This window comes from Erythrolamprus reginae, chromosome 7, assembly GCF_031021105.1.
Source record: "Erythrolamprus reginae isolate rEryReg1 chromosome 7, rEryReg1.hap1, whole genome shotgun sequence".
In the NCBI taxonomy this organism is placed as follows: Eukaryota; Metazoa; Chordata; class Lepidosauria; order Squamata; family Dipsadidae; genus Erythrolamprus; species Erythrolamprus reginae.
The window spans coordinates 6,315,469-6,334,341 of record NC_091956.1 but is presented as its reverse complement, the minus strand read 5'-3'; the positions used below and the strand labels follow the sequence as shown (position 1 = coordinate 6,334,341).

Genomic DNA, 18,873 nt, shown 5'->3' with positions numbered 1-18,873 from the left:
AAACGACAGGCTGTATTATTCCCTGAACTCTTGAAGCAAATACAGTGGTACCTCTATTTACGAACTTAGTTCCTTCCGTGACCAGGTTCTTAAGTAGAAACGTTTGTAAGTAGAAGCAATTTTTCCCATGGGAATCAATGTAAAAGCAAATAATGCGTGCAAACTCATTAGGGAAGAAATAAAAGCTCGGAATTTGGGTGGGAGGAGGAGGAGGAAGAAGAGGAGGAGGACAGACACTGAGCGAAGGAAGAAGGTGAGGGGAGGGGAATCAAAAAAATCTAAAACTTTCTTAAAAAAAAAAGAGGGACTCTGAGGCGGCGAGGAGGAGCACGCGCCTCCCATACACCCAGCGCGAGGCTGCCTCCCATGCACTGCGCCAGAGAGAGAAACTCAGGGGGAAACTGGCCGGGCCTTCATGCCGCTCCCAAATTTCCTGGGAAATTTTTCTGTGCTTGGGTTCTTAAGTAGAAAATAGTTCTTAAGAAGAGGCAAAAAAATCTTGAACACCCAGTTCTTATTTAGAAAAGTTCTTAAGCAGAGGCGTTCGTACGTACAGGTACCACTGTATAGCTTAGAGCAGTGATGGTGAATCATTTTTTCCTTGGGTGCCGAAAGCACGTGTGTGCATGCTATCACATATATGTGCGTGCCCATACCATATTTCAATGCCTGCAGAAGGCCAAAATGTCCTCTCCCACCTCTCCAGAGACCTTCTGGAGGCTGGAAACGGCCCATTTCTCAACTTTTGGTAGGCCCGGTAGGCCTGATTTTCACCCTCCCAAGGCTCCAGAGCAGTGGTTTTCAATCTGGGGATCGGCACCCCTTTGGGGGTCAAACGACCGTTTTTAACAGGAAAAGACAAAGTTCCCATGGTGTTAGGAGCTAAACTTCTATTCTGGCGCCTTGGAACATATTTTTACAATCCGACCAATCAGGCGTTGACAGTGACCTTCCTGCCAATCAGCTTGAAGCTCTGTTGGGAAGATTGGCGCTAGACTTATGGTTGGGGGTCACCACAACATGAGGAACGGTATTAAGGGGTCGCGGCATTAGAAAGGTTGAGAACCACTGCTCCAGAGGCTTCCCTGGCACCTGGGGAGGGCCAAAACACCCTCCCCCATCTTCTTAGAGGCCCTCCAGAAGCGAACAATTCTCTCCCAGAGCCTCCGTGTGAGCCAAAAAATCAGCTGACCATGGGGCACATGCACACTGGAGCTGAGCTAGGGCAACGACTCCATGTGCCACCTGTGGCACGCATGCCATAGGTTCGCAATCCCTGGCTTAAAGCTATGGGTCTTAGACATAGATAACATAGAGTTGCACTATGAGCTTGGGGGTTTTTCTTGCAGAACGTTTCATTACCAAACTAGGCCACATCATCAGTGTTAGAAGGAAGTGATGTTTATAGAGAAGGGGAGGAGGAGGAGGGGACGGACTCTAGGGCCATTGGTGCTCTCTGAGCTGGTGGGATGTGTTGTGAGACGTTTTATTATCAAACTAAGTAACATCATCAGTGTTTGGAGGAAGTGATGTTTGTGGAGAAGAGGAGGAGAAGGACTGTAGGGTCCTAGTGCTTTCTGAGCTGGGTTTTTTTTCTTGCAAGACATTTTATTACCAAACTAGGTAACATCAACAATGCTAGAAAGGGAGTGGAGGAGTGTTATGAGAGAGAGAGATAAAGAGAGAGCAAAAATGAAAGAGGGAGAGAGAGGTTTAGGAGGAGTGAAGGGAAAGGAGGAGGAAAGGGTGGAAGAGAAAGGGGTGGTGGAAGATAGAATAGTTAAAGGGCCAGGCATTGTTTATAATTCATTCTTAAAAATGAAATATGAATGATGGATAAAATGTATAATTATGAACTCTGTAAGACATATGTAACAGTGGAAGGTATAAACATGTTGAATCTGTACACGAGAAGGTGGAGAAAAAAAATAAACAAAAATTTGGAAAAAACAATGCTAGAAGGAAGTGATGTTTGTAGAGAGGAAGAGGAGGAGGAGGAGGAGGAGGAGGAGGAGGAGGAAAAGAACCGTGGGGTCCTTAGTGCTTTCCAAACTTGAGGGTTTTCTTCCAAGACGTTCCATTACCAATCTAGGCAACATCATCAGTGTTAGAAGGAAGAGATGTTTACAGAGAGGAGGGGAAGGGCTGTGGGGTCCTTGGTCCTCTATGAGCTGGGGAGTTTGCCTGCACGACGTTTTATTACCAAACTAGGTAACATCATCAGTGTTAGAAAGGCATGCTCTTATTTTCATATACTAGCCGGTTGACCTGTCAGTATTGGTGGGAGTGTTCTTGGTGGTTTCATGGTAGAGTAGATTATTGACTTACTGTAGCATGCCATAAATCGCAGAATGTGGTGGAATCTCCAGCTAGTTTTGAGGGAGGTGTTAAGATGGGACCAAGCTTAGAGTCTTTGCACTGGAGAAAACAGCACAGACCTGGTCCATAAATAGCGATAGGCGAACCAAACCCGCACAATTTGGGTCCGTACCGAATTTTGCGGTGTTCGGTATGCCGAACCCGAACCCGAAATTTTTTGAAACTTCGGGCAAAGTTCAGGGTTGTGTTCGGTGTTAGGAGCTTTGACGTCTCCGGCAGGTTGCTAAGGACGCCAAAGTGATCACTTCCTGGATTCTGTGGAATCCAGGAAGTGATCACCTTGGCGTCCTTAGCAACCTGCCAGTGACGTCAAAGCTCTGCCCCCGGAATCTCTTCGTGGGAGGGATTCCCCAGCTCCTTCAAAGCGAGGTCTTCACGTAAAAATAAACATTGTTATTTTTACGAAAAAGGATGCTGCAGTGGCGCTGCAAGCAAAGGGCGGTCCTTTCACGTAAAAATAAACACCGTTGGGTTCGCCCATCACTATCCATAAAGGTTTCCTAAGAAAATGCAGTCAATCTTCTTGCAACATAGGCGACCAGCAATAAAGTTTCTGCTTGAGATTATTCACAAATAGTTCTGGTTGCTTGTACTTAACAAAGTCTTTCTATCGATGGCAGATGATAGTGACAAATATATATATATATATTTCCTTCCTTAAACCTTGGGAGATAACATAAAGCTCATGTCATGTATGCAGGAAGTCCTCAACTTTCAACAATTTGTTTAGCAAAATGTCCTTCAAATAAGAATTGGTTATGTTATTCCTGGGTTTGATTTCAGGGAGCAGAGAGTGACTGGATGTATGGTATTCATTCTGACAGGCATTTCCGTGTTCATGGCCCCCATCTTGAAGGTAAATATATATCTTTTTTCATTTGCTTATCTCCTTCCCCATCCTTCATAGGATTCTGAAACAACAAGCACTTAGCCAGGAATTTCAAAAAAAAAGAGAGATATTAAATATTAAAAGGACTAAAATGAAACCATTAAGAGGTATATCAAAACATTGTTGCTATGATTTTAAGAACAGAGAAATATATACCCAACGGAGATTGTGATCCCCTTATATAGAGCGCTGGTGAGACCACATCTGGAATACTGTACTCAGTTCTGGAGACCTCACCTACAAAAAGATATTGACAAAATTGAACGGGTCCAAAGACGGGCTACAAGAATGGTGGAAGGTCTTGAGCATAAAACGTATCAGGAAAGACTTCATGAACTCCATCTGTATACAGTGATCCCCCGGTTATTGCGTCCCCGACCATTGCGAACAGGGTAATTTGCGATTTTTCAACCCGGAAGTCAAAACACCATCTGCGCATGCGTGCCCTTTTTTCTATGGGCACGCATGCGTAGATGGCGCCCGGCAGATCAACTGCTGGGCGGCTTCCCTGGGTCTTCCCCCTCTTGCTGGCGGGAGGGCGAGCAGCGGGCATCAGCAAGGAGTTTCCCCACCGCCCACGCAAACTCCTCGCTGCCGCCCGCCCTTCGCCCGCCCACGCCGTTCATTCTCGCCGCTTTCGAGCTGAGTCCTGAAGCGAATTCGCTTCAGGACTCAGCTCGAAAGCGGCGAGAGTGAGCGCGGACAAGCCGTTCGCTGGCGCTAGCTCTCGCCGCTTTCGAGCTGAGTCCTGAAGCGAATTCGCTTCAGGACTCAGCTCGAAAGCGGCGAGAGCGAGCGCGGACAAGCCGTTCGCTGGCGCTAGCTCTCGCCGCTTTCGAGCTGAGTCCTGAAGCGAATTCGCTTCAGGACTCAGCTCGAAAGCGGCGAGAGCGAGCGCCAGTGAATGGCTTGTCCGCCGCCTGCCTGCCCGCTAGCGAGGAGCCGAAGATTGGGGGCGGCGCGGCTGTTTTAAAACGTCGCCGCCGGCATGGGGGGCTTGCCAGCACCCCCCGGACTCCCAACCCGGGTTTGGGGGGCTGCTAGGAAGCCCCCCATGCCGGCGGCGACGTTTTAAAACAGCCGCGCCGCCCCCAATCTTCGGCTCCTCGCTAGCGCTGCGGAAGTTAAAAACACCATCTGCACATGCGCAGATGGTGTTTTTACTTCCGCAGCGCTACTTCGCGAAAACCCGCTCGTTGCGGGGGGTCCTGGAACGGAACCCTCGCAACGAGCGGGGGATCACTGTAGTCTGGAGGACAGAAGGGAAAGGGGGGGACATGATCAAAACATTTAAATATGTTAAAGGGTTAAATAAGGTCCAGGAGGGAAATGTTTTTAATAGGAAAGTGAACACAAGAACAGAGGGACACAATCTGAAGTTAGTTGGGGGAAAGATCAGAAGCAACGTGAGAAAATATTATTTCACTGAAAGAGTAGTAGATCCTTGGAACAAACTTCCAGCAGACGTGGTTGGTAAATCCACAGTAACTGAATTTAAACATGCCTGGGATAAACATATATCCATTGTAAGATAGAATACAGGAAATAGTATAAGGGCAGACTAGATGGACCATGAGGTCTTTTTCTGCTGTCAGTCTTCTATGTTTCTATGAGATGAATCACAGAACGTGTGGAAATTTTGCTTTGGCATTTGGAGAAAATGTTTTCCCCATTATATCGAAAAGTGTTGGCGATACTTTGAGGGCCGAAACGGGAGCGCGGCGGGGGTAGCACCGGAAACCGTAAGAGTATTCCCAGTGTGCATATGCACTCCCAGAAGCTGAGCTTCCAGTTTCCGTTGCACAGTGGTCACATGTCTTCTGGTTTCTTGACAAAAATCACCGAAATGCATGCGCAGAAGAAAAAAAATTGCATGCGCAGAAGCAAAAAAATCAGCAAAAATGGCTAAAATATCGCTCATGCATGCATCTCCATGTGACATTTCGCTTGCTGCGCATGTGCAGGAGCCAAATCTCAGGCAGGCACATGGGGATGCGCATCCCAAAAATTGCTGCCAGAGCGTAGCACCTGACCATTCCGGTAGTGGCCCATCTCTGCCCAGGACATCAATGTGAGTTAGCTGACAAGCATCCGAAGGTAAATCATAACACTATGGGAATTCTGCAGTGATATTTATTTATTTGTTTGTTTGTTTGTTTGTTTGTTAATTTGTTAATTTGTTAATTTGTTTATTTGTTTATTTGTTTATTTGTTTATTTGTTTATTTGTTTATTTTTATTTGTTTATTGATTGATTGATGATTGGTTGATTGATTGATTGATTGGATTATTATGCCGCCCCTCTCCGAGGACTCAAGGCTGCTCACAACAAAGAACAAAGCAAATACGTCTAAAAACTAAAAATACCCCCCAAACCTTAAAAAGCCCCAATATAGTTTAAAAAACATTCATCACCATCCACTCAACAAAACATACTAAAAGTTGGGTTACTTTTGGGAACATAACAATTCTCGGCTAATTCCTCTCTTGACTCCACTCCCAGTTTCTGCCTCTTATTTATTTATTCAATTTATTTATTCGATTTTTATGCCGCCCTTCTCCTTAGACTCAGGGCGGCTTACAACATGTTAGCAATAGCACTGTTTAACAGAGCCAGCCTATTGCCCCCACAATCCGGGTCCTCATTTGACCCACCTCGGAAGGATGGAAGGCTGAGTCAACCTTGAGCCAGTCATGAGATTTGAACTGCTGACCTTCAGATCTACAGTCAGCTTCAGTGGCCTGCAGTACAGCATTCTACCTGCTGCGCCATCCCGCAGCATTCTCCTACACACTTTCTCCAAAATTCTGAACAATTGCTGCCAACTTCCCAGTCCCAATAGGGGATTTGGGCACGCGCTTGCAGATCCTTCACATTGTAAAACGTTAACATTTGGTTGCATGGCGGTGTTTCCTGGGGTGGAGCTGTGCCCCATCGTTGAAAGTAATTGCTTAGCAGGACTGTCATTCGTAGAGTAGCCATGGCAGTTCTGGTCTGCATGATTTGTAGAGGGAGAAGAGTCTCTTGAATCTTGAACTCGGTGTATGGAGCTGTCTTCAGAACTGCAGTGGATCAAAGGAAACGCCAAGGGATGTGTTGCAGCTGTAAACAAAGAGATCCATCATCTTAATGTCTGTGCTGTTTTCTTCTCCCTGCTGGGAATGAAAAGCCAGAGATTCTGCTTATTTCGTTGTTACTTTTAAAAAAAAGAACCCATTCTTTCCCTCTCTGGTGTTTCAACAGCTCCTTCGTTGTTTATTAACAGACCGGTTAGAGGATTGTATAATTACTGTTGTGCAGAAGTGTCTACATTAAGTACAGAAATAGCTGGGAACAATTCTGCATTGAAGTGATTTCCGTAGATCAGGGGTGTCAAACCCAAGGTCCTGAGGGGTGGATGCAGCCCATGGGGTGCTTAAATCTGACCCATGGGATGACCTGGAAACAGTGAAGGACTGCGGTGCCTCTGCTGGCAAAAACAGAGCTCGTCGGGGCTGCCTAGGGTTGCAGGAGGCCATTGCAACCGAAAACGGAGCTCGGGAGCCCGTTTTTGCTGGCAGAGCACTCGAGCCATCATCGGCCCCCCAGGCATGAGTGACATCGAGCTGGCCACACCCATCCTGCCCCCCACCCCACGAGGTCAAACACAACCCTGATGCGGCCCTCAGTGAAATCAAGAATCCTGGAAAAGGTGCAAAAAAGGGCAACAAGAATGATCAAGGAAATGGAGCACCTCCCTTATGAAACCAGGTTGCAACATAGAATAGAATAGAATAGAATTTTATTGGCCAAGTGTGATTGGACACACAAGGAATTTGTCTTGTTGCAGATGCTCTCAGCGTACATAAAAGAAAATATACATTTGTCAAGAATCATGTGGTACAACACTTCATGATTGTCATAGGGGTCAAATAAGCAATGAAGAAGCAATATTAATAAAAATCTTAGGATACAAGCAACAAGTTACAGTCATACAGTCAACATGGGAGGAAATGGGTGATAGGAATGATGAGAAAAACTAGTAGAATAGAAGTGCAGATTTAGTAGAAAGTCTGACAGCGTTGAGGGAATTATTTGTTTAGTAGAGTGATGGCGTTCAGAAAAAAACTGTTCTTGGGTCTAGTTGTCTTGGTGTAGCGACGTTTTGAGGGTAGGAGTTGAAACAATTTGTGTCCAGGATGTGAGGGGTCAGCCAATATTTTCCCTGCCCTCTTTTTGAGTCGTGCAGTATACAGGTCTCCTCAATGGAAGGTGTTGTGGTTCAGCCAGAGGCTGCTCAGGGACCGGCTGTGTCTCTGCTGGCTCCATGCCCGGAGGAGGATGACAGCGCAGAGGAGGGGGTTGAACAGTCGGACGGGGGAGAGGAAAATCAGGAATGGGATGAAGGAGAACAGCATGAGAGCCCCGGGTGGGGGGCTCTCCCCAGCCAGTAGCTTGGAGTCATTAGGTGATGATGCACAAGCTGTCATTGACATGAGACAGAGACGTTCAGAGCAACGAAAGGAGCAGTTAAAGAAATATTATCACCATTGAATTAGAAACAGCTGGGTTTGGGTGTGGTCCTCATCAGCAGGGTTTAAAAGACAGGCAAGCCCTTGAAGCCATGTGGAGTGTTATCAGTTTGAAGTGGTGTTATCCTGTCTTGTTTCTCGGTGTCTCTGTTCCTGGCTTGTGGCCCAGGAGCTTTGGAAGATCCGTGGGAGGTGTAGGTCTGCTATCTACAGCCTTGGCTTTGCAGCAAGAATTCTGTATTGCTGCATGGACTTTTGGCCTTCGTGGATATATCTGAAGATACAGCATTTTCCTGTTTGTAAGGACATTTTCTGTTACCTGTGTTTTTCTTGAATTGTATAAAACTGCCTTTGCCTTTTACCAGTGTGTCTGGCTTCTCTTTTTGGATTGGTATTGGCTTCTGGAGTGACCCAGACAGAACAGAAGGCAAGAGACATCTTGGTCTCTTCAGCCTTGAAAGAAGTGACTTGATCGAAGTGTATAAAATCATGCATGGGATAGAAAAGGTGGATAGAGAAAAATTATTTTCTCTATCACACAATACTAGGACAAGGGGGCCCTCCCTAAAGCTCATAGGTAAGAAAGTGAGGACAAATAAAGGGAAATATTCTTAGGTAGAGGTACCACTGTATAGCCGCAAGTCCAATCTATTGAATTCTGTTGAGCCTTATGTAAGGCCAAGCAATTGCTAACCATTAGTTGAGAAGATCCTTGTGCACAACCATGCGTATAAATCTGTTCAATTGGACCTTTATGTGCAAACCTCAACTTTTACACCTGACAGGTGAATAATTTAGATGACAGATGGGGTTTTGTATGAGTTGCCAACCTTTATTTGTATAAATGAGTAAATCGACGCACATAATTTAATGAATCAGGGTGGGGGGTGAACTCAGTGAACTGTACTAAGGATTCATTAAATTCATCATCTTTCTGATTCATCACCGTATGGTGAAAAGTTTGGTCCTGCTTTACATAGGGAAGGATTTTTAAGAGTTCGATATATAGTTGGATGACTTGAATTTTTGAAAAACAATACCCATCCTCAAGACAACTAAACCCAGAATTATTTGGCTTGCGCCTATAATCAAGACAGATATCAAGTGACAATCGCCTGGTTGCAAGTTTGTGAGTCACTGAGATACATAATAATAATAATAATAATAATAATAATAATAATAATAATAATAATAATAATAATAATTATTATTATTATTATTTATTGGACTTGTATGCCGCCCCTCTCCGAAGACTCGGGGCGGCTCACAACAATAATAAAACAATATAGCAGTAAAACAAATCCAATATTAAAAAACATATATAAAACCCCAGCAATTAAAACCATACAGCACATACATACCAAACATAAAATATAAAAGCCTGGGGGAGGATGTCTTAGTTCCCCCATGCCTGGCGATATTGGTGGGTCTTAAGTAATTTGCGAAAGACAAGGAGGGTGGGGGCCGTTCTAATCTCTGGGGGGAGTTGATTCCAGAGGGCCGGGGCCGCCACAGAGAAGGCTCTTCCCCTGGGGCCCGCCAAACGACATTGTTTGGTCGACAGGACCCGGAGAAGGCCAACTCTGTGGGACCTACACTCCTGTAGGTAATATGAGCCATGTAGGTCATAACCAACACTTTGAATTGCGTTCGGAGACCAATCGGCCACCAATGCAGCTTGTGCAGCGATGGCAAGATGTGGGCAGATCTTGGAAGACCCACGAGAACTGGCACAATTGCATTTTGCAGTGTTTGTAGTCTCTGAACGTTCTTCAAAGGTAGCCCCACGTAGAGAGCATTGCAGTAGTGGGTTCATCCCTTATCTCCTCTCTCCTTAAAGGAGGAACCAAGTGCAAAGTGGTTACAAGGTGATTCACTTGTAAATTAACTGGAAAGAAAAATCACCTTGTTTTCCTTTTAGCTGTTATCCAGAAGGTCGAATTAGACTCTGTTTCCTGATTGTTATGTTCCTGCTGATTTTGGCTTTCGGTGTTATAAAGCCTTCGTTTCTCTTTCTGGTTTTGTTTTACCTGGTTATCTGGTTTTCTATTTTACCGCTTGCCCCCGTTCGAACCTTTGCTGCTGCCAAACATTTAAAGCAGAAATACAGTACTTGCTTTGTACGCAAAGGTCATCGGTTCAATCATTACCTTTTTCCGGATAGGACTAGAAAAAAAAACCGTGCCAGTCCAAACAGTGCTGGGCAGAGATGCGTCAGAAATGGCAAAGTTGATTTATTGATTGCAAGCACGTGTTGGAAACAATCCTAAATATCATTGGCTGTGGGTCTTGCCTCCCAAGGACAATTCCATCTGTCCATCCATCACCCTGGGGGGGGAATCATTGACCCCCTCAGAAAGGGTTTGCAACTTGGGCGTCCTCCTCGATCCACAGCTCACATTAGAGAAACATCTTTCAGCTGTGGCGAGGGGGGCGTTTGCCCAGGTTCGCCTGTGCACCAGTTGCGACCCTATCTGGACCTGGAGTCACTGCTCACAGTCACTCATGCCCTCATCACCTTGAGGCTTGACTACTGTATTGCTCTCTACATGGGGCTACCTTTGAAAAGTGTTCGGAAACTTCAGATCGTGCAGAATGCAGCTGCGAGAGCAATCATGAGCTTCCCAAGATATGCCCATGTTACACCAACACTCCGCAGTCTGCATTGGTCGCCGATCAGTTTCCGGTCACAATTCAAAGTGTTGGTTATGACCTATAAAGCCCTTCATGGCACCAGACCAGATTATCTCAGGGACCGCTTTCTGCGGCACGAATCCCAGCGACCAGTCAGGTCCCACAGAGTGGGTCTTCTCCGGGTCCCGTCAACTAAACAATGCCGCTTGGCGGGACCCAGGGGAAGAGCCTTCTCTGTGGCGGCCCCGGTCCTCTGGAACCAACTCCCCCCAGAGATTAGGATTGCCCCCACCCTCCTTGCCTTTCGTAAGCTACTTAAAACCCACCTGTGCTGCCAGGCATGGGGGAATTAAGATTCCTTTTCCCCCTAGGCCTTTACAATTTTATGCATGGTATGTTTGTATGTATGTTTGGTTTTTCATATTAAGGAGTCTTTCATTCGTTTTTAGTATTGGATTATTATTGTACACTGTTTTATGATTGCTGTTAGCTGCCCCGAGTCTTCGGAGAGGGGTGGCATATAAATCCAATAAATAAATAAAATAAATAAAAATAAAATAAATAATTCCCCCCCCCCCAGGATAATTGCAACCTTTGACAATTGCAGCCAATTGGGTGTGCAGCCAGCTGTGCCCCACCTCATATTTTGCTTTTAAATTTTCTCGCATGAGCCTAGTCCTCACCAGATGCTGTGGGTTGCTCTCAGCCAGAGGGAATTCTGGGAGTCGCCGTCCCGACTCATCTGGAAGTCCGCAATGTGTAGAGGTGGTCCTCGACTTGCGACCACAATTGAGCCCAGTGCAAAACAGTTATTAAGCAAATTTCCCCCATTTTGTGACCTTTTTTGTCACCGTTGTTAAGTGAATCATTTCAGTTTTAAGTTAGTAACACGGATGTTGAGTGAATCTGGCTTTTCCATTTAGCAAAAACTTCAGAAGAGAAGGATTTAGGGGTAGTGATTTCTAACAGTCTAAAAATGGGTGAGCAGTGTGATCGAGCAGTAGGAAAAGCAAGTAGGATGCTTGGCTGCATAGCTAGAGGTATAACAAGCAGGAAGAGGGAGATTGTGATCCCGTTATATAGAGCGCTGGTGAGACCACATTTGAAATAATGTGTTCAGTTCTGGAGACCTCACCTACAAAAAGATATTGACAAAATTGAACGGGTCCAAAGACGGGCTACAAGAATGGTGGAAGGTCTTAAGCATAAAACGTATCAGGAAAGACTTAATGATCTCAGTCTGTATAGTCTGGAGGACAGAAGGAAAAGGGGGGACATGATCGAAACATTTAAATATGTTAAAGGGTTAAATAAGGTCCAGGAGGGAAGTGTTTTTAATAGGAAAGTAAACACAAGAACAAGGGGACACAATCTGAAGTTAGTTGGGGGAAAGATCAAAAGCAACATGAGAAAATATTATTTTACTGAAAGAGTAGTAGATCCTTGGAACAAACTTCTAGCAGATGTGGTTGGTAAATCCACAGTAACTGAATTTAAACATGCCTGGGATAAACATATATCCATTGTAAGATAAAATACAGGAAATAGTATAAGGGCAGACTAGATGGTCTTTTTCTGCCATCAGTCTTCTATGTTTCTATGTTGCTTTGCTCGTTGCAATGTCGCAAAAGAGGATCACACGATCCGTGGGATATGTGCTGGTTGTTAAGTGCCTGGATTTTGACTACATAAGGGAGTGCTACAACGGTTATACAAGTGCGCCAGAGTGGCACAGTGGTTAGAGTGCAGTGCTGCAGGCTACTTCAGCTAACTGTTAGCAGTAGTTCAGCAGTTCAAATCTTACCACCGTCTCAAGGTTGACTCAGCCTTCCATCCTTCCGAGGTGGGTAAAATGAGAGCCAAGATTGTTGGGGGCAATATGCTGATTCCGTAAACTGCTTTAGAGAGGGCTGTAAAAGCACCATGAAGTGGTATACAGTGTTCCTTCGATTTTCGCGGGTTCGAACTTCGTGAATATCCTATACCACGGTTTTTCATAAAATATTAATTAAAAAAATACTTCGCGGTTTTTTTCCCTACAGCACAGTTTTTTCGGCCCGATGACATCATATGTCATCGCCAAACTAATAATTTTTGCAAATAAATAACAAAAAATAAAATTATTGTTAATAAATAATTATGTTTAGAAATATCAGGATCGCTAAGTGTCTTATTCAATGGTGAGTACCAGTAATAATGGTGAGTAAATGGTTGTTAAGGGAATGGGAAATGGTAATTTAGGGGTTTAAAGTGTTAAGGGATGGCTTGTGATACTGTCCATAGCCAAAAATGGTGTATTTACTTCCACATCTCTACTTCACGGAAATTCGACTTTCGCGGGTGGTCTCGGAATGCATCCCCGCGAAAATCGAGGGAACACTGTATGTCTAAATGCTATTGCTATAAATGCTATTAAAGAACAAAATCTTACGAACCGTTGCCAAATTCCAACATACATTGCAACTGGGAAAACCATATCAAATCTATAGTAACCACATTGCACAAAAAAGCTATGAAAACCTCTGATGATTTATATCCTAAGCATAGGTTTACGAATAAGCCACTTTAAAAAGAGACACTCTGTATGATATTATTCCTTTTAAAATGTACAATGAGTGCATATAATTATATCTTAGTTTTCTTTAGTGTTGGCTAGAACTATTTAGTTAATAATACTGTGTTTCCCCGAAAGTAAGACAGTGTCTTACTTTCTTTTTACCCCCAAAAGCCCCACTACGTCTTACTTTCGGGGTATGTCTTACATTGGAAAAAAATTGAAAGGGTCGCGTTCCCGAAGGCATCTCCCCAGAGTCCAGAAGGGCAGCCGCGGGACAGGAGCCTCGTGAGCCCTTTTCCAAGTTCAACCTCAGGGCTCCAAGCGGCGTGCACGCGTGGAGCCACAGACGCATGTCGGGGAAGCGTGTGTCTGGAGGGGAGGAGCCGCTCTGCGCAGTTGGGCAGCCCTACCTGCCTGCCGGAAAGGAGGCGGGCGAAGGAGGGCGCAGCTCCGGCCGCTCGCCTCGGAGCTGGTCGGCCTCACTGGCCGCTTGCAGCCGAGCCTCGGCAGGACTCGGTTGCTGGGACGAGCGCCTTCGCTGCAAGCTGCCGCCCGCTCGTCTCGCTTCGGACCAGCGCCGCCCTTCGCTTTGCCAAGCCGGGGAAGAGGCGGTGGCGCCGCGGCGAGGCGAAGGCGAGGGGCGCGCGGGGAGCTTGGAAGCGACGTCATCGGGCTCCCCCCCGGCAATACCCCCGTGTTTCCCCGAAAGTAAGACATATGTCTTACTTTCGGGGTACGGCTTATATTAGCCGACCCCCCTGAAACCCCCGATACGTCTTACAATCGGGGGTGTCTTACTATCGGGGAAACAGGGTAGATTTATATAGTTACCCTTTTTAAAGAATTCAACAAAATCTGCATTGCATAGAAAATACGCTGTATATTTTCAATTGTATGTTCCTCTTTATTTAAATAAAAGAGGCAAGAAAATTAAAAAATATATAAACTACAAATAGATTTTTGAATGCAAAGAATGTCAATATATTATTAGCAAGGATATCAAACACATGGATGGACAAATAGCAGCGGGTGGATGGGAAACAAATTTAATTTAATAAATAAAACGTTAAATGTTCTGTTCCTAAGTTGGTCTTTCTGAGCCGTGTTTTTCAGTAGATTTTGTCTTTGAATTCAGCTCCCCATCATCCATCATCTAAAAATATTGCAAACTTTGTGAATAACATTTGTTACTTGTGAATAACAGATACCAGATAGTAGCTGGGGATATGCAAACTACTTGTCTGAGTTTTTAATTACACGACACAAATTTAAATATATTTAGTAGCCCTGTGCTAAGGGGGGGGGGAAACCACTAAGGAAAGATACATTATTTAAATTTAATTTTTGTCTGTTTGACTTGTCAAACTTTTAAATCAAATGTCTAGCATCAGAAACATCCTGATCCCATAAAACCTGTACTTCATTTTGCAAATACAGTTTGTGCTCTAAAAATTAGAATGGCACAACATTCTTGGCAAGGAATATTGATGTGCAGCTGTCATGTTCTATGAAAGATGGGGAATTGCTCAGGCATGGAAAGTTCTGTTACTGTTGGAAAGTTGACAGACGTTCCTTTTTTTAAACGCTGCCATGGAACAAATAAATTGGTGAAAATATTAGACAAGCGTTGCATGTCATGTAAAATGATAAAATTGCGTCGCTTTCCTGCCGCGCGATCTGGAATGGCGCTCTTTTATGTTGTTTATTTTTCTCCTTGGCAATTTATGATTCTATACATTCGTTAAAACGACAATTCAATTAGTGGCACGGTAGCCTAGCGGTGGAGCTCTCGCCTCACAATCAGGAGGCTGTGAGTTCGACCCTAAGTAGAGGCAGATATTTCTCTCTCTGGCCACAATGAGAATATATCTGCTGAACAAAACTCCGTATTGGCGATGGGAAAAGGCGCCCGGCCAGTAAACATTCTGCTTGATCCGTTCAGTTGCCCAGATTGGAATTGTGGAGATCATTAAAAGGCGATGATGATTAAATGACAATTCAAACTTACAATGGCACTGAAAAAAGTGACTTATATCCAGTCCTCACACTTACAACCGTTGCAACATCTCCCCAGTCACATGATCAAACTTTTGGGTGCTTGGAAACTGGCATTTCCAAGCAGGGAAGGGCCTTCTCTGTGGTGGCTCCGATGCTTTGGAACCAACTGCAGAAAGGCTTGTAAAATGGAGCACGGTTTGCTTAATAACTGCCTCACAACAACAATTTTTTTTTAGCAAAATTAGTCACTCCTTCCTTTCGTACCCAAATAAAAATGAAATTATAGAAGCACTGCACCATAAATCGATGGAACATTAAAATCCCTAGAAATGAATCTGTACCTTCCTCAGAAATATCCAAAATGAATACAATATAATATACAGAACTAAAGAAAACAAATGCATAATTCTACACACTAGATACAAATACAGTGATCCCTCGAGTTTCGCGATCTCGATCTTCGCGAAACGCTATATCGCGATTTTTAAAAAAATATTAATTAAAAAAAACACCACTTCCGCGTTTGGCTTCGGGAGTCAGCTGGGAAGCGGCGTGGCTGTTTTAAAAGGTCGCAGCCGGCCTGGGGGGCTTCCCAGCACCCCCCCCGAACCCCCAACCCGGGTCTTCCCGGCCGCCCACGCAAAGGGGAAACCCCGGCTCCTCGCTGATGCCCGCCGCTCGCTCGCCCGTCAGCAAGAGGGGGAAGACCCAGGGAAGGTTCCTTCAGCCGCCCAGCAGCTGATCTGCTCGGTAGCGCAGCAGCAGCGAGGAGCCGAATCGGGGTTTCCCCTTTGCATGGGCTGCGGGGAACGCAAACTCCACCATCTACGCATGCGCGGCCATAGGAAAAAAAGGGCGCGCATGCGCACATGGTGTTTTTACTTCCGCAACACTACATCGCGAAAAATCGATTATCGCGAGGGGTCTTGGAATGGAACCCTCGCGATAATAGAGGGATCACTGTACTCAATATTAGGTCGCTGGATAGTGATAGTCAACAAATTATGTCTTCTATATAACAAATATATGTATGTAGTGAAATAAAATATTAATTGATGATAAGCAAATAACTTTTAATGTGCATATATAGAACACCACTGAAACTGAATGTTTTATTTTAATTTTCTTTCTATTTTTATATGTAGAAACTTAATAAAGGTTATTTTAAAAAAATAGGCTCAGTTGTGGTCGTAACAGTGTGTTAACCATGTATCTGGCTCCTTTGGGATCTGTAGCCTTTGTTTCAAAATTATTTTTCGATCAAATAGTTGGCTTTAATCAGATACCCAGGAAATTGGATGATGGCTTTGCAGGATTTTTTTTAAACTCCAGTTTTGTTTTCTCCTTTTATTTCTCTGCTTAGTTTATTCCCATGCCTGTTCTATATGGTGTGTTCCTCTATATGGGTGTTGCATCTCTCAACGGAGTGCAGGTATGTGTCAACCTTAACAACCCAGCTATTTTTTCACAGTTGCTGTCAGTAATGGGTTACTGCCCCCACAGGGGGAGAAACGCAGTGGGGATAATAAGTTTATGCACTATTTATTGAATACTTAATAGTCCTTCCCTCTCTAGTACCTTAGCATGATCTGTAATTACTTTTAAAATAGGAAATAATTAAATAGTAGGTTTTTACCCATAAGTGCTTTAATCATTTTAATCATTATCCAAAACTGAACTTTTATAGCAATTCAAGAAAATCGAGCTACTGGCCTAATCTGTTATCATGCTGAACCTTGTGGGTTCGGTACAAAACCTTAAGATGTGACTGTGCTCTTCACCAAATAATGCTGTCTATCATTTCTGCTTTTTGTGGCTATTCAAATAATGTGATTTAATCCACTGAAAAAGAGTCCAAGCAGCTATTTGTAAATTTATCTTGGTCGGTAAACCATTACCACCCAGTCACCTGATCTTTAAGCCACCTCCTCCCGGTCACATGATTGTCAAGCCACTCCCACCTGACCACAGGGCCGGCAAGCCACTCCTTCCTGGTCACCTGACCATCAAACCACACCCACAAAATAAGCCACGCCCGCAGTGCGGCAGTAAAACTTTTTGCAGCCAATTACTGGGTGCAGTAGATATTTCAGAGACCCAAAATGGAAACAGGGTAAACATTAATCCATACTTTCCTGGATTCAGCCCCTGGGGTGCTACCACTTTGCCTAAACCTGTAGAATACCATCTCTGGTGGTTACTATTTGTATGTCAGTCACCATACAGAAACTTAAATCGTAGAAATAATTGGACCTAGCTAAATCTTCCTGTGTTTATTTTAAGCTTATCAGCACCTTATTGATTTTTGATCATTTATTATTGATTATCAAGTTCCTGGACAAAGCATGAAAGGGTCACATGGTGTTTATACAAGTCCATTTTCCCCCCACTCGCTTGCCTACACCATTGTTACATATTTGTTTTCATGAAGAATAGTTTTAAAAACGTATTAAGAAGCAAGATCGTCCTGCCCTCTGCAGCAATGCTCAGATTTCATCTTTGGGAACAGATTTATGGAAGGCAAAGGTTGCCCTCCAGAAATGATAAATCTTACCTGTGGCTTAAGATAAGGCTTGCAAGAAACACACCTTGGCCTTTTAGTAAATACCTACAAGGTTCCTTGCGAAGCAAATGCATGGGAAAGTATAATAAACTATTTCGTGTGGACAGATCAAGTTCATTTCCTGGTGAGTTCATGGCTATATCCGTGTGGTTTGCTTATCAACAACTGTACTGTAGGAGTGGTTGGCCATACTCTGTACAATTTTTCAGTTTCTGTATTTAGAAAATGAAATATATATTTCAGAAAATGAAATATATACGTTAGAAGTATACATACATACATACATACATACATACATACATACATACATACACACGCATGCATACATTATGTATACAGTGTTCCCTCGATTTTCGTGGGTTCGAACTTCGCGAATAGCCTATACCACGGTTTTCCAAAAAATATTAATTAAAAAATACTTCGCGGGTTTTTTTCTATACCACGGTTTTTCCCACCCGATGATGTCATACATCATCGCCAAACTAATAATTTTTGCAAATAAATAACAAAAAAAATAATTATTGTTAATAAATAATTATGTTTATAAATATCAGGATCACTAAGTGTCTTATTCAATGGTGAGTACCAGTAATATTGGTGAGTAAATTGTTGTTAAGGGAATGGGAAATGGTAATTTAGGGGTTTAAAGTGTTAAGGGAAGGCTTGTGATACTGTCCATAGCCAAAAATGATGTATTTACTTCCGCATCTCTACTTTGCGGAAATTCGACTTTTGCAGGTGGTCTCGGAACGCATCCCCTGCGAAAATCGAGGGAACACTGTACATGCATACATATATAAAGTTATCACTTGCTCTTTCTGCACCGTGATGGTGCCTTACAACGTTCCTTTTCTCCACCTCAGTTCATGGATCGCCTGAAGCTGCTCTTGATGCCTCTGAAGCACCAACCCGACTTTATCTACCTGCGACATGTCCCCCTCCGCCGAGTCCACCTCTTCACCTTCCTCCAAGCGTTGTGCTTGGCTCTCCTATGGATCTTGAAGTCTACGGTAGCTGCTATCATATTCCCAGTCATGGTAGGTGGAAAATTTCACACCGGTATTCTGTTGCGTCTTTTGGAGATTTCTTTCTTTCTTTCTTTCTTTCTTTCTTTCTTTCTTTCTTAATTCCTTCCTTCCTTCCTTCTTTCTTCTTTCTTTCTTTCTTTCTTTCTTTCTTTATTCCTTCCTTCCCTCCTTCCTTCCTTCCCTCCTTCCTTCCTTCCCTCCTTTCTTTCTTTCTTTCTTTTTTTCTTTTCTTTCTTTATTCCTTCCTTCCATCATTTCCTTCTTTCTTTCTTCTTTCTTTCTTTCTTTCTTTATTCCTTCCTTCCATCCTTCCT

The 18,873-nt window shown here is 43.9% G+C and overlaps 1 protein-coding gene across 4 annotated transcripts in view; it reads left to right on the top strand.

The window, feature by feature from the left end:
* SLC4A4 (solute carrier family 4 member 4) overlaps positions 1-18,873 on the top strand; it is a 212,662-nt gene that overhangs the window by 181,938 nt on the left and 11,851 nt on the right. For all 4 annotated transcript variants that reach the window (XM_070756887.1, XM_070756889.1, XM_070756888.1 and 1 more), the window contains exons 20-22: positions 3,163-3,235; positions 16,332-16,400; positions 18,395-18,568. In XM_070756887.1, the coding sequence (XP_070612988.1) occupies positions 3,163-3,235; positions 16,332-16,400; positions 18,395-18,568 (316 nt within the window). The remainder of the gene's footprint in view (positions 1-3,162; positions 3,236-16,331; positions 16,401-18,394; positions 18,569-18,873) is intronic.